This window comes from Acanthochromis polyacanthus, chromosome 1 (genome assembly GCF_021347895.1).
Source record: "Acanthochromis polyacanthus isolate Apoly-LR-REF ecotype Palm Island chromosome 1, KAUST_Apoly_ChrSc, whole genome shotgun sequence".
NCBI classification, from domain to species: domain Eukaryota; kingdom Metazoa; phylum Chordata; class Actinopteri; family Pomacentridae; genus Acanthochromis; species Acanthochromis polyacanthus.
Window position 1 is genome coordinate 17,584,143 of NC_067113.1, and position 15,397 is coordinate 17,599,539.

Here is a 15,397-nt window from a genome sequence, read left to right on the forward strand (position 1 = left end):
ATCTGTGGTAGTAAATGTTTTAACCTCCAAAGGCTTGGCTTTTCTCAAAGCTTGTTTTGCAAGAAGACCATGAAGCTTGCACATGTTGTTAAAACTCACTGACAAAGTCTTGATGTTGATTCACAGAAATAGCTCGACATCTCAGGAAATACACTGTGCTCAAAGGCAACAAATTACGCCTACTAGCACCTGTAAAGCTAACTGACATGTTATAGTTTGTTTGCTCAATCTGTTCAAAAACTTATGAGGAGCCAGTGGGTCGGTATGATTTTCTACCTTTGGACAGAGCCAGACGAGCTGTTTCCTCCTATTAAGCGATATTTACTGCACAGGCACGAAAGCGGTATCACTCTTCTCATCTAGCTCTTGGCGAGAAAACAGGTCAGCATATTTCCCAAAATTCTTTCTGGAGGTTACACTGTATGTATATTTAGCTGCTGCCACTGATTAGATGTTAAAGACGAGAAAAACAGTTTAACGATATTTCTTTTTCCTGGGACACATGATGGGCTTACAAAAAATTGAAAATTTGACCTTAGTGCTCCTTGGAAATTGAATTTATTTGTGCCAGTAGTGCCAGGATCCAATATATGTCCCATAATATACCGCAGAATTAAAAGGAGTCACAAAAACACTGCGTTAAGGATAAAGTCTTCTCTACCAAAACAAGCTTTTCTCATACACGTGGTCACATAAGGCCAAACATCAGTGAGCAATTAAGGCCCGGTCTTTCTTTGATAACATCTCTAGTCATTATGACTTGGATAATTGTGGGTCCTGGCAGAATATTTCCCCTTGTGAAAATCTGGGTGTGTCTGAGGGCTTATCGCACCAGCCACAGAGGCTGGATTAAATCATATTCTTTCTGTCTGGACAGCCTTCCAGGAATCCCGCTAGTAGCAGCCAGAGCCTGGGTGAAATGAATTACAGCGGAGTTGGATTGATTCAGAAAGACTTTTTTTTTGTCCCCCAGAGGATGAGGCTTATTGTTAGTGCAACAACTGGGCCTGAAGCACAGAAGATTCTTGAGAAATTTACATAGCAAAGACTGCTATTTGGATTAGCCCAAGTGCTAAACACACAGATGAAGTTCCACTTAATGTTAAAGGTATGACTTCCCCCAAAGCCTGCATGAAAATAGATTTTCTGTAAATTTGACCTCACTTAGGTTTGCCGACGCTACATTATCAAAACACATGACTAATGCCGTCTACTCCATCGCAGGCCAAAAAGCTGCGAAATAAACAGTTCCCTTTTTATCTCCAGGGGGCCGGTAGCAGTGCCAGTATGTCTGTTTTCACCTCAGCATTTATAAAGTGGAGTTCTTATCCCAAAAGCCCAGATCTTGGATGGAAGCAAGGCAGTGTGGTCGCTGTGGTTCAGGGGCAGGAATCAAAATGCCTGGAGACATGGTGAGCTGAGAGGCCATTCAATATTCTCCGGTTTATTGTAGTTACTCTGATCATTCACTTAGTAAAATGCCACAAGACAGGTCAGCAGGAAGAGCCATTACAAAGTGCTGACTGAGGCTATGCCCAAATGCTGGTTAGTGTCATATGTCAGACTGCTTTGACTACAAGCCAAAAGGGGTTTTTGAAAAAGAGAGATGAATATTTGAACAGGCCCATAATGCTGGTTTGAAAAGCCATAAAAACTTGATCCGACAGAGAACACAAGGGGGAAATGTAGAAACAAAGAAAGTCAACACAAAGTAGAATTTTGTGTCAGACTTGTGTACGTTTGGCCCTTCCGCAGGGCTACTCCACCCCTCAGCCCCTCAGGAACACTACATCCTGACATCCGAATGGATTAACTGATCCCATGCACAGCCATACTGCTAATTCAAGCTTTCAACACCATGCCCCATATCTGGGAGATGAGCCTGATTGATGCTGTCTCCATCTGCCTCGGCAATGGAGCTGGAGAGCATTCTGGGATAGACGCCTCTCTTCCTATAACTGCCGTACCGTACTTGTTCCTCCGACAGCTGCATCTGCACAGTCCTGCCTGATGAGCAGGATTTGGCTACTGATGCAGAACGCGCTGGCACTGCGGCACATAGAATGTACTTCAGACGGGGCTTTGGGAGAGTTGGGATGGAGAGAGAAAGACATATCTGTCCCATGCTGAATGCTGAGTTCTCTGTGGTCCTTTGTTCCCTCTGGTCGAGCAGGAAGCCAAACACTCATGGGACTCGTTTGGCTCTGTCTTTGTAGAACCAAGCCTTCCTGGCCTGGCTCAGTCAGTATTGTTGTGTGTTAAAGTTGCTCACATACAAAAATCTACAGTGCATTTAGACACACATATTAGGACAACATATGCTCGATCAATCTTCGTTAATTTTCTGTCCTATGTTATGCAAAATTCAACATTTCCTTTCCTTATCTCGCCCTGTGGCGGGTTCACCTGAGGACAGGGTGGCCTCCACAGCTGAGTCTGCACTCTGCCATGTTAAAGTTAAACCCACAGCAACAGAGGTGCACAATGACACTCCCCAGCATCGCAAAACCACCACAAAGGATGTCCAGCCATACTCCGGAAAGCCCTTTCCCATTCATATCACAAGTGAAAATGCTCACCAAGGACGGAGCTCGGGGCAGAGGTCAAGTTTGTAGCACCAGCGTGCAACACAAACAAGTAAAAAAACAGTAAACCTGACCCCGTTCAAGTTCATTCCCAGTCTACCCACGCGGGGATACAAATCACAACTGTAGACGTACAGTCGTATGCCTGGTTTAGAAGGGAGATAGGACCCTATTCATAGGAAAGCAGCAAGTTCAACCTGTGGGAACTACTCTGCCTTTTACCCATTTACTTTAACCTGACTTCCCATCTGCAGGCCCCCTCTGTTTTGGCAGCAGTCAAAAAGGGAGACAACAGGATGATTCTGTACACATCCTCTTTGAGTAGCAAAGCAGACTGCCAGGTGGTACAGTAAGGAAACTTTCCCAGGCTGAATGTTTGACTATAAATCACGTTCATAAGAACACACAAATGTGATCAAAGTTGAAGGTATCAAGAGTAGTATCGGATGAAAAGCTACTGCGGGATTTGAGCTGTAATTTATTATTCTCTCCACTGAGTTAAGGGACACTTGTTGAGCGAATTCCCACTCCCGCCTTTCAACATATAGCTCTCGATGCTACGCCCACACTCAGAGAATCTGCAGTGCATAACCAACGATTTCTATACAGGTGCAAAGGTAACTTAGTGAATTCTGACAGTAGGTCCCGGCAGCGTTGGTGGTGTGGTTTGTCTGGAGTGGGAGTGAAAGCAGCCAGTGATCCATGATTAACACGGAGAACTCCCACTATGACCACAGTTTCCTCTGAGAAACGGCTGTGTGGCTGTGTGCAAAGCCTTGAGTCAACAAGCCACATAACCGCCAGTCCTATTAGTCACCAGGAAAAAGATGGGGCCCGATACAAACATAACACTTAATGCAGAGAAAGTTATATGTAAGACTGTCTTACTGGGGTGGTTTTGTTTTCTTCAACATCTGAAAGTGGGTGCAACCAAATTTGTAATCATCTCTGAAGCAAATTATGCTCTCAAACAGCTGCACAGAACAATTAGCTTTTTAGGGAAAGCGCCAAGACGTTGAAATTATATTTGAACAATTTTACATGAAGCGTGCTGATGAAACAATGAACCATTATTCTTTGCCCAGACACAAATCCCAAACATAAATTTATGTTTGTAGCAAATAAATTGCGTTTGTCGATGCAGTCTTCTCTAAGCCACTAATTTCTATTCATTACTTTACTGCATGGCATCAAAACTGTGAGATAACTGATAATGGAAACAATGGATTCAACAAGAATGATAATTAAACTGGGGACTCATTTACTAAAGTCATTATCTGTGTCAAAAGCAATCCAATGTGTTAGACTGATGCATCCATAGTGGCAAATTAGGCCGATAAATCTAATTTCTCCCTGTTGTGACTGTTTACCCACGTTCTTTCTCTATCATAGTGTTGTCCAGTTGTATCATATCATCCATCCATCCATTCTCTATACACCGCTTTATCCTCACTAGGGTCATGGGGGGTGCTGGAGTCTATCCCAGCTGACTCGGGCGAAGGCAGGGGACACCCTGGACAGGTCGCCAGTCTGTCGCAGGACTACATATACAGACAAACAATCACACTTACATTGACTCCTATGGGCAATTTAGAGTAACCAATTGACCTCAGCATATTTTTGGACTGTGGGAGGAAGCCAGAGTGCCCGGAGAAAACCCACGTATGCACAGGAGAACATGCAAACTCCATGCAGAAAGATCCCAGGCCCACCCCGGGATTTGAACCGGGGATCTTCTTGCTGCAAGGCAAAAGTGCTAACCACTACTTCACTGTGCAGCCCCGTATCATATCATGTTCTAACATATTATATATATGATCTTTTCTTACATTATATTGCATGGGAGTCAGATTGTCATCTTATATCTCTGAACATATTCTTCGAGAAGCAGACACTCACAGAGAGCATCCTCCACCAATGCCAATGCACCATCTTGCAAATTTAAATTGAGTGATCAAGATCTTCAATTAATTAATTCCTGTGCCCTTGTCCTACCTTTTCATTAAGATAAACAAAATTCATCTTGACAGTTTTTCGAAGTCAGACAGACAATAGAACAGAGAGGCCGACACCCAAACTGCACTGATAGCCCAAATCACATCATATCAAAATGTACAATCACTTTGCTTAAAGAGTTTCCCTGATTTTGTGACAAACTGATATGTCCACTGTCCACTGGTATTTTTCCACCCAAAAAGCCTTTGGTTTCACCTAAAGTCCTTTATTTCAACGGTTGCACAACAACCTCTAATGAAGCAAGCTTCCAGTTCAGTATAACGGTGGTCTTGGTTAGCCAGCCCATTCTGTAGAACACAATGGTCTGGCTGCAGTGCAGTATCATTCTGCTATACTGGAAAAACCCTCTCTGGCCTATTTGCAGTTTTTTGAACCAATCACAGTTGTGGGCGGGGCTAAGCAAAGGATGCAGCTTCTGTGTTTCGTCAAAATAATAACATTGGGAATTGTTGCTGTCGAACATTTGCATGCAGGGAGATGATTACTGTTACTAAAATACATGCGAAAACTATCAGGAATGCCTTACTGCATGATCCAAATATTCGGCAAATTTTTACATTTTCAATGTTTCAGAGGTTGTCGTTGTTTCCCGTTGTGAATAAAACAGGTAGCAAAGGAAGGACTAAGTCAACTGAAATGATTTCTCCCACATCACATCCACATCCAGTGAATCAGATTCGTGTAATGACAAGTGTTCAAGATCCATTTCACTGATGATGGAATATTTGACACTAAATTTTCCAGCATTTACAGTAAAAAAGCACTATGTTAACAAAATGTAATGGGTTGTATTGGGGCATATGCTCATATTATTACTTTTCCTATTGGGACATCTCATGGAGCGGTAGCTCAACTTTAAAAGTTTGAACTGATTCAGTTTAATCTCATCGAAAAGTTGATGAAGCAGTGAGGAACATCAACAAGATCTACACCTGCTCTCTATAATGTACTGTCTTTAATGTTTCATCATGAAAGTAGTGCAGAAATCATCAGATCTACTGTATGTTTAAATCCAGTCCAAAGACAGCTATAATGTATGCGATATCACTGATCAGCTCTACTATCCAGGTAGCTGCTGCCAACAGTCCTGAGTCCGATTATGCAAGAGAGACCAGAGAGTTGTGACCTTTGTAGGGATGAGCTGCATGCTGCACACACATCCTGCTCTGCCCTGCTCTGTTTCCTGCAGAGGACTGATGTCAGAGAACGGCAGGCCAGTGGAGATGATATGAAGGACTGGTAGGAGGTGGTGAATACGTCCTCTATGTGTTATCACAGTTCCAGCTTAGCCAGGCGTATTTGCCACTGGCCCTGACCTTCGTACTGGGAGTTGACAGACCTGTGATCTGCAGGATCTCGTGCTGACAGGGACAAGCCTTTCACTGCTGCTGAGCACGAAGCTCACAGGAAACACTGGGCTGCAGTGAAGCCCATTTGTCCCGCAGCACAGGTCAGCGGAGGAAGCGGTTATTTGTTTGCCAGCTGCATATAGGATATTTTAAATTTTATAGTGAATCCCACGGAACATGCAGTCGGGACATTTGGGACACGGTTGAAAGGGTCAGAGGAAAAGCAAAGACTGCAAACAGGAATACAGGAGGAGGGAGTACGAGTATAGAGTTGTGCTCCAATGTCACAGAATGGCACTTTACAGGAGTTTTCTCATATGTTTTGTCCATCACACCCAAACTTTTATTTTCGGATGTCACGCATAAATTAATTCAGCAGGACTATTCATAGAATAGGCATGTCCATCACCATTAGATTGACAGAGAAGTCCCAAACGAGCAAGTTTTTGTATTTAGACTGAAGGATTTGTCATTATGAGTGTAGCCAACATGGATGAGGAAAGAACTGCAGAGATCTGACGGACAGAACATGCTGTGAGCTTGAGATGACAAATTGCACACAAAGCCAACAGAAGACACATCAATTATGACAAGGCTTAATGATTCGACTTCATAAACACACAGAGATGAGAACAGAGAAACTGGGAGGAAACTATTAGAACGTGAGTCCCTGCTTGGTTCTGACATCATTCAGAGGCTGAGTAGCCACACAAACACACATGGTTTAGTTACAGCTAACATCTGTACAGTTGACAAATAAACATAAACAGTCCAGAGGTCAAATTTGTACAAAATGAGGTAATAATAAGACAATAATTGGGGTTTTGTTCTGAACACACTTAAAGGATTTGGAGGAAAAACACCAGTGAACACTGACGTATCGATGGAGAATGTTTAACTGCTAGTTTTGTTTTGTAAAAATTAGCAACATTCAAGCTGCCACTTGGAACATGAAATTATGAGGGGTTTTTTGCATCAGAAGAAACAACATACTTTGCATTCATCTGCTTGGGGGAAAGAAACAGTTTTGTGTAAAACAGGGCCCTGGGTGGGATACCTCCAGGACACCATTGGACAAGTTTAAACTACATAACCAAGGAAGCCTATTGGTATAATGACAACAAGCATGACAATATTTCAAGCCAGTCATTTCTGTTACATTTACAAACATCCACTCACAATGAAATGTCAAAGAAAAGACAGATACTAATAACAATCCAGTGTTAACATAGCAAATTGTTCTCTGGAAACTATGGAGTAAGCAGGATGATGCTGGAATCTTGTTTCTTTGGTAACTCAGTGAGTAGTTTAGTAAAAACACTTCAACAAATAACCAGACTAACAAGACCACTAAATGTACTTAGGCTACTCAGTGCCTAATCAAAAAAAGCCTGTGTCTGGCCACACAAGTTTAAGGTACTATTCTGCTGACAAACTGAAAAGTATCATCTTAACTGAGGTGTTGGCAAACCTCATCCTAAACCGCAGACGCTGTATTTTCTCTGTCTGCTGCCTCTGGACATGGTTTCAAAGCTGTGAATGAGTATTGACGGGACAGTGAGAAGGCCAGGCAGCAGGTCTGAACACAAGGAGCACAACTGATTTTATAACTCTACCCTGGACTTTGATTTTACCTTGTTCAGTGTTATAGATTTTTTGTCTCGCTAAGTGGCTTTTTTGTTATTATCATTCTTCTTGTTCTTTCCCTCCTGGTTTGTCTCATTCCTTCTCTACACTATTTCTTGTTCTTGGCGCCACTTGACAGGCCGGGTTAGTAACAGGGTGCTGCTGACATAACAAGCCAAGTCCGCTCCAAGAAAGACATATATAGTACCTCACACCTTCTCTGGTAGGGAGAAATTAAAGGAGACTGCTGGGTGCTGCAAGTACTAGGCGGCCTTTGCTCCCTTACTCTATAAGTGGGGGCAAGGCCAAGAAGATCTATCTTAGTCTGAGCATCTGTCCTCCCTACTCCCGTCGTCTTACTTCTTCATTGAGCCTTTGGCACCGGTCTTTCTATCTGACTCTCTGTCTTCGTGACCTCACGTTGCTCGTGCTTTCCTGGATTTGGAAACAGTGGAACCTCGGGCTGATATATGAAACCGAGACTTGCATCCACCACTTCTCCAGGGGGAACACTGTTCCACCCCTCAAAGATCATTCTGGGCCGAGAGAATGCAGAAAATTCACAGCAGTTCACAAGGGCTGAGCTTTAAATGTGAATTACTCAAGCGCTCAAATAGCTTCCTGGAAGCACCGATGTAGCAGAGTCAAGTATTCAAATAAGTTTTTGATTAATGTTTAAATGAAGACATTTTGTAATTCTGGCAGAGGTACGCAGTCTGTCCTGGAAATGACTGAGAATTATGTTGCTGACAACAACTAATGCTTGGATTAACTGGAAACCTTTTTCAGGGGGAAATGGCTCATCCAAGGCTTAACAGCACTTTTTACAAACAGTTAGTCAGCTTCAGTAGAAACATGACAGTGAAACCAGTCATAATAAGGGCATTTGTGATTCAGAAACACTGTCTGCTTCTTACAATGTTGAACCTGCAGCAGAGTCTCTCTCTATTTATCCCAGATCTGTGACTCAGAGCACAAATATGTCCTGTGAGTCAAGAACAAAGAAAACATATGCATAGCAACTGTGCACTCTTCAGAGCTCTTGTATTGATTATAAGATTTACTATCACTTCAAGATAATTGTTTTGGGAAGGAGGAAGCATAAAAAGTCTTTTATGAACCATCTGCCAAAACATTTAGTAGTTTCATTGAGCTACCACAAACATGCGGATGGCTATGCCAGCATAATTCCATAACACCAGCAAAGGCCAAAAATGACACAAGACCCTCACAATTAGCAAGAGGAGCACCATAAATGTCAGATGTAATTGAGAATGTTTCAGTGGTTTGGTGGAGAGAAATTACCCAGATGACAAACCGGCTAAAAAGTGACTGATGACCTCAGTGCCCAAACAAATTATGGCACTTAAACCGACTGTGAGCGGATTAGAAAAGCACTGGGCCACCGTCCAACATGGAGCACAATTTGACAAGATAAGTCTGAACCTGTAAGCAATAACGAGCCATCAAAATATTCCCGGAAACAATTACTCCCTTTCAGCATCCTTGATCAGAAATATGGCTCCAGCCATGGTATAGTGATTAATCAAACCAAAACGTTATTTCCAACAAGACTGGAACAAAAACAGTCAGACGACGAAGCCAAGAAACTATTAGGCCTGTCTGATTAGCAGTCTTTGGAGAATGCACTAAAAAAGGGCTTCGTCTGAGCAATTATTAGTTGGATACTTTATAGTCACAGTAATTCCAATAAATCAAAGAACAAACTGAAGCGGTCAAAGCCGAAAGAAAATATAATCTTCCTCCTCTATTTTCATAGCAAACAGCATGGGTTAATACTTCTGTCTGGTAAGACATGTTATATTTTCCTACATTTTACAGATTTAGCTTAATACTTTTCAAGCATGGCAGCAAATGGCAGCAAATGCTTACTTGCTTTACTTCGTATTTGTTTTACTTAGAGTGTATTAAAGATTTAACATATGAACCCAGTCATCTGGTTTGATTTATTGCAACGATAAACACAACCAGCGCTGAACTTGTTTGTAATGAACTACTGTTTGCTCAGGAGCCTTTAAATAATTTCTAATAGCACAGCGTGTCAATTTGTTTTCGACAGGCCCGCCTCTATGACAGTAATTGTGACTGAAACAAATATCTCTCTGTGCAAAGCCACAAAATACTGCAGCAAACCCTCAACACACTGAAAAAGACATCAGATCATGTTTATGAGTTTGATGAGCTCGAAACCAACATGGAAAAGCAAATTAAAGGATCTGAAAAGTGCAAAATGAGAGTTTAAAGGCCTGGACACCGAAGCAATTTAAACAACAAAATCAGTTCACTGCAGTGGAATGGCCGCCATCTGTGGATTCGCTTGCAGGGGTGAAGTCAATCCACAAAATGTGTTTGAGAGGCAAATTTGAGCTGTTTACCATCAGCAAACCATCCTGACAGTACTGATCTCTGAGCAAAGAGCTGGATGATTGAACGTAAAGGAAGTAAGGAAACAATCAGAGATTTTTCACCTGTATGGCTCCACTCAGTTTTCTTAAATCTTCGTTGTCAGAGTATAAACTGTTCCACAAACCAGGAGAGCTATGAAACCAGAGCTGATAGTATAAATGCATATTTTGAATAACTTACATTCCCATTAGCATGTAGTGGTGCGCTAGCTGCTGCAATAGTTCAATTACCCTTCCTATTAGTAGCAACTATAGATGAAGTTACACTGCAGGAACTCAGAGCAAACACAAGGTGGCACAAATGTTTATAGGAAGGACCTCGTAATTAGCTCTTTTATCCTTCCTGTTTCAATTTGTAGTGTAGGATCTGAGTTCGCCTAAACAACAGCAAAGAGTGAGTTAACTGATGTAACTCCAGTTCTATGAGCATGTGGGCAGTAGAACAATGGAGGGTTTGCTATGTTAGCATATATGGTAAATCTCATATTGTTGATGGCAATGTTTGAGTGGAGAAGGACTTTGATGTGGCAAAAAGAAAAAATTGTTTCTTTTTTCTGAGTTTAACAAATCAGCGTTGATTTGTTTAAAAAGTGCCTACCCTGAAAAAGGTGCTTTTTCTTCCCTGAAAATCACCCTAAAACAGATCTGACATGGGTGTGTCTGCAGCCAAAGATTTGAGCTGCCCTAATATGGCCTGGAAATTCTAGCAGTGGAGAACGAACTTATGCTGACACTGTTTAGTGTGTCAGCCCTGAATTTAGAGTCTATGGAAGTCTTAAGGCCAATTCATGCTTTCTGCATGGATGATGAATTTAACCGCAAGGGTATGTGGGATGTTAATTTCGTCATCCACCCAAGTCCAAGTTGGTCTGCACCAACTGTTCATGTGCAGCACTACAAACATGTCAACTGCACACCTGGCAAGAAAACAAGTTGTGCTTAAAACACCTGTTCGGCTTGAGGACAAACAGTACGAGGAGGTTCTCAGCCAACAACACCTTTATGATTCATCATTTAAAGAGTTGTAATTGAAGCAGTCATTGCTGGACTTTGGAGGATGATTTGTACAAACACAGTAGGAAGTTCTAATTTCTCCAGAAATCCTGTGCAATGTTCACACACTATGCCCAGTACACCCCAGAAATAATCACTGACATGGTGCTACAGTGTAATCTGCAGCCAGCTACTGATTCCTCGCATGTTTTTTTGTGTTCAATATGAGTGGAAATGCATCCAACTGGCTAGCAGACTTGCACCGCCCACGTACATGGACATGGAAAGCATGATTTGGCCTCTACTATTAAAATGTTACATATTGAATCCTTATTTGGCAAAACTGTGAGGCTCTTCCTGGCTATAATAAGAGAAGACAAAGAATCACTTACGCAGTGTGGTCGGGCAGTCTGGTAGTCACAGGTCGTGGGGTCTGGACCTTGGTGGTATCAATGGCGTGCCTTTCTGAGGGCCTTCTCTGCGGTTGGTCTCTCTGGAAAGGGTTGGTGCCTGGTTGAACTCGCCTCAGGGCGCCTCGATCGCGGATGTACACCTGCTCCGGAGCCACCTCCTCACAGCGGGGCCCTTGGAAGCCTGAGCGACACACACAGGTATGTGGTCGGCTGCAGGAGCCGCGGTTCTGGCAGGGGGGCTGGCAGTCAGCTGAAGAAAGAGCACAGAAGGAGATCAAGTTCTCAGGAGGTCAGGTTAGAGCATGTGCCCCCTTGTACGAAGGGGCAGTAGCAGAAATGGCTTTCCCTGATCTCGACACAGGGGCTCAGCTTAAGTTGATTCAATCAAGGGGCTATTAGGTTCACTTCTTAACCATTTCTGTCCTTTTCATTCTGCAGACAGCCTGGAGGGGCTGTCATGTTCAATTTCTCCTGAGTCTTTAACTACCCTGTTTAGTCTAAATGTATATGATCACTTATATTAAATCCTTATCCAATTTCTCTCTGAGGTAAAACCTATAAGACAAATTCATGGCTCAGTTTAGTGCTGCTGCCATTTCTATACGCAGTAATTTCCTAAATATAGCTTTTGTCACTGATCTAGAATCCAGTGTGTGCTCTCGCTGCAACACAGGCAGCTTCAAAAAAAGGTCATAAAAGTAAGAGGTCATTAAAAAAAACATGAGCGAATAGGAAAAACTGCAAAATGGAGGCCAACTGAAAAATATGTGACACTTCATCAAAGAAATGGATTGTAGAGCTGTGTCCTTTATTTAAAAAACAAATTGAATCTGATGTGGCTTACTGTACTGAACAGATGAATGTGTGCATAATATTTATCAATAGTCTGCAAATACACAGAGCTGAGGTTATTTCATGGTCATGGAAAAATAATCGGTGTCTCTCTACCGGCCTAGCCCAGCCGTCCCATCACACTCCAGATACTTCAAGTACTGAAAGATGCTGTGGCACGCAATTTAAAGCAAACAAGCCTTCGATCTTATGACACAAATGTATGTAGTAAACGGTACTTGAGGATTTATTACATTGTCCTCAAACAATAAATCAGACCACTGGTCTGTGGTGGCTAAAGCAAACAGCGGCGCTCTGTCAACAGGGCTATGGAATGCTATTGACACAGATGCTGTGGACACTGACAGATCGCAGGCAGGAACAGTGCCGCAGCTCTTGGCAGAGAGGAGCGCTGGCAGCCAGAAAGGACCCCACTGGGTGCGAACAGCACTCTACCTGCTGCACATTTCCTGTTATTGCATTGCTCCTCAGACTCTGGCCACTTTATGTTTCCTTTAGTCTCGAGTGAAAGCACTCCGGATCCCGACAATGCTGTTTCTGAGTCCATGAGCTCACAACTGATGGAAACATGACAGCGCTGTGCAACAACTGCAGTGCCAGAGATTTATTTCCACAGATATATTCTGACAAAGAGAAGCCAATGTGAGTTTTGGTTTTCCTAGATTATATGCACGCTTAATTAAAAACCACTGCATCATCAGTCTGTGGCATAATGAGGAAAACTAACACATTGAAGATTAAATATCAGACAGTCACCACTCTCTTCTGCTTTATGGTGAGGCAAATTTTATTTGGACCAGCTCACTCAAGCATTTCATTTTAACTGCTCGGAGGAAAATGTACACCCTTTTCTGATGAAGTGTACACATTTAGAGAAGCGTGGTTGTGGATTTGTATAACTTGGGATGTGATCCGAATTTTCCATCATGGGATAAAATAGGGATTGTCTGAGCACTGTTTGGCAAGAAGTAAAATACATCATCTACCTAAAGTACAGGCTGGCCGGGTGCCACCGTCCTGTCCGGAGTCTGTTTAACCTCAAGTTTTGGGATGAGGCGGTGGATCAAATAGGCCACAGGCTCCAGTGACATGACGCTGGAGAGGGAGAACTCTGTAATGTGTGAAACGGCATTGTTCAAATAAACTATCTGAATTGAAATGAGAAACAGTGCAGGGCAGGACAGTAACCCATTCACGGCTGGCTTACGACGGGATGTGTTGGATCGTGTGACTCGTTTTCAGCTGTGAGGCCCAGAATTGACACCAGACAAACATGCCGCCTGTGCTGACAACAGAGCGGACAGGTCAGTGACTCCGGTCCTGACCTCTGCCCCACATGAAGCCTGCATGGCCGTGGTGTACAGTGTCGCTGCCTATCTGTGTTGTCTCTGGGCCCTGCCTCTGGGCTGCTGAACACATTGTCACAGTAATTGCTGTCGTGCAGATTTGTCTTGCACATCATTAAAACTAATTGCCTCACATTCCATCCATTTCACAAATATGTGCAGCAATTATTACTTTGCGAGAGTAATAATAAAATGAGAATCCATCGGAAATAAAGGAGGAGAAATGGCAAACATTCCTGGCATTGCCACTTCAGCCTTAATTATGACTGAGACAGACCGGCCAAGTTTTGGGAGATTGTGTCCACATCCAGTCATCTGAAAAGAGGAGACTATTAGACTGTTGTTGGAAGCTTTCAGCCTTCCATGAAAACATGCTGATCCAGACGAATCAGTAATAACCACATTATTAATATAGAAACATCATTTTCTCTGGGCTTAGCTCAAATATTTGTTGCTTCGAGTAAGTCGTAGGTATTGCAATACTCTCCACAGAAGAAGACACATCAGTAAAGATTAAGAAAGACTTTACTGGCCAAGTAGCATCTCTAAGGAAAAGCCTGACTGCTATGGTTAATGCAAATATTCATCCAATATCTGCTTAGAGGTTAAAAAAACACTTGGAACAGGAATGACTCCAGTCGTCAAGGTTCCAGGTTTCATTTGGGCCGACTGCACAATAATTCTCTACCTATATTAAAGCAAGGCCAGGCACTTTATTGGAGTAGGTATTGTTCATGATTTCCCCAGTGGGTTATAGTTACCTGTCATAAGTTTAGGTTTGCATGTGCAAGTAAGCCGGACTGCCATTCTCATCCCCCTTCCATTGGTCTCTCATTTCCAACTTAGCGCTCGTTTCCAGTCCATTACAATGCCCCAGAGATTCACCTTCGCCTCTCTCTGACTCAGAGTAATACAAGCCATCAAATCTTTACAGTCCTCTCATTCAGCGAGGGGCAACTCGAAACCAATATCTGACATAATTCAAACAGGTAGAGAAATCTCCTCACTTTACGCAGGTCAACAGTGCTGCCAGAGGTAACCTGACATTTCTGAAAATAATATTGATAATGAAAGCATAATCACAATTACCTTGGGGAAGGACTGACTACAGGCTGAGAGCATTATGCACCATTATGTGATTTGGAGGCCGGGAGCTGCTCTGGAGATTAGAATTTAGCAGAATATGACAAAAGGCTTGACTAAAGACTCTTTCAAACCCTGAAACTGAGAGACGGGAAGTTGGGAAACAAGAATGAAAGACAAAATATCATTAGAAAATAAGCAACTCACTTGTGACTCGCTACTGAAGTGAAATATTATAATGTATTATCATATTAGGGAGAATGTATGTTTGTGAAGAGGCTAAAGCTCAAGTTCTAAACACTGATTAAACTTTGCACAAAGCTGTGCAAAACATCACAGACAAGCGTAAAACTCTTGTGTCTGAAGACGTAGTCTGGTTAACCTCCTGTGATGACAGCAGGAGCCTCTTTTTTAGGAGTTATCACAGAACCTGACAGCTCTCATGAAATAGGTCAAGTGTTGGAGATTGCAGGAGGCAGAGTGGAGAGACAAGCTGAAAAATTTGCCTCTCATCCGGACTCGCTATCCACTGAAGAAGTAAGAATTGGTCTATTGAGCAGTTAATACAATTGCCCCTCAATGTTAATCATTTCAAGTGAGTGTTAATCTCTTTGCAACATGTGATTTCCACATGGTTACCACTGCAAGTGCTATCATTTCTGGCTTGCCAAGCACCAACTCTGCTGTTTGCAACCAAACTGCTGTTAC

General features: G+C 42.6%; 1 protein-coding gene across 2 annotated transcripts in view; it reads right to left on the reverse strand.

Moving 5' to 3' along the window:
• Positions 1-15,397, reverse strand: part of LOC110963933 (latent-transforming growth factor beta-binding protein 2) — an 89,141-nt gene that overhangs the window by 60,954 nt on the left and 12,790 nt on the right. For both annotated transcript variants that reach the window (XM_051948864.1, XM_022212462.2), the window contains exon 3: positions 11,388-11,658. In XM_051948864.1, the coding sequence (XP_051804824.1) occupies positions 11,388-11,658 (271 nt within the window). The remainder of the gene's footprint in view (positions 1-11,387; positions 11,659-15,397) is intronic.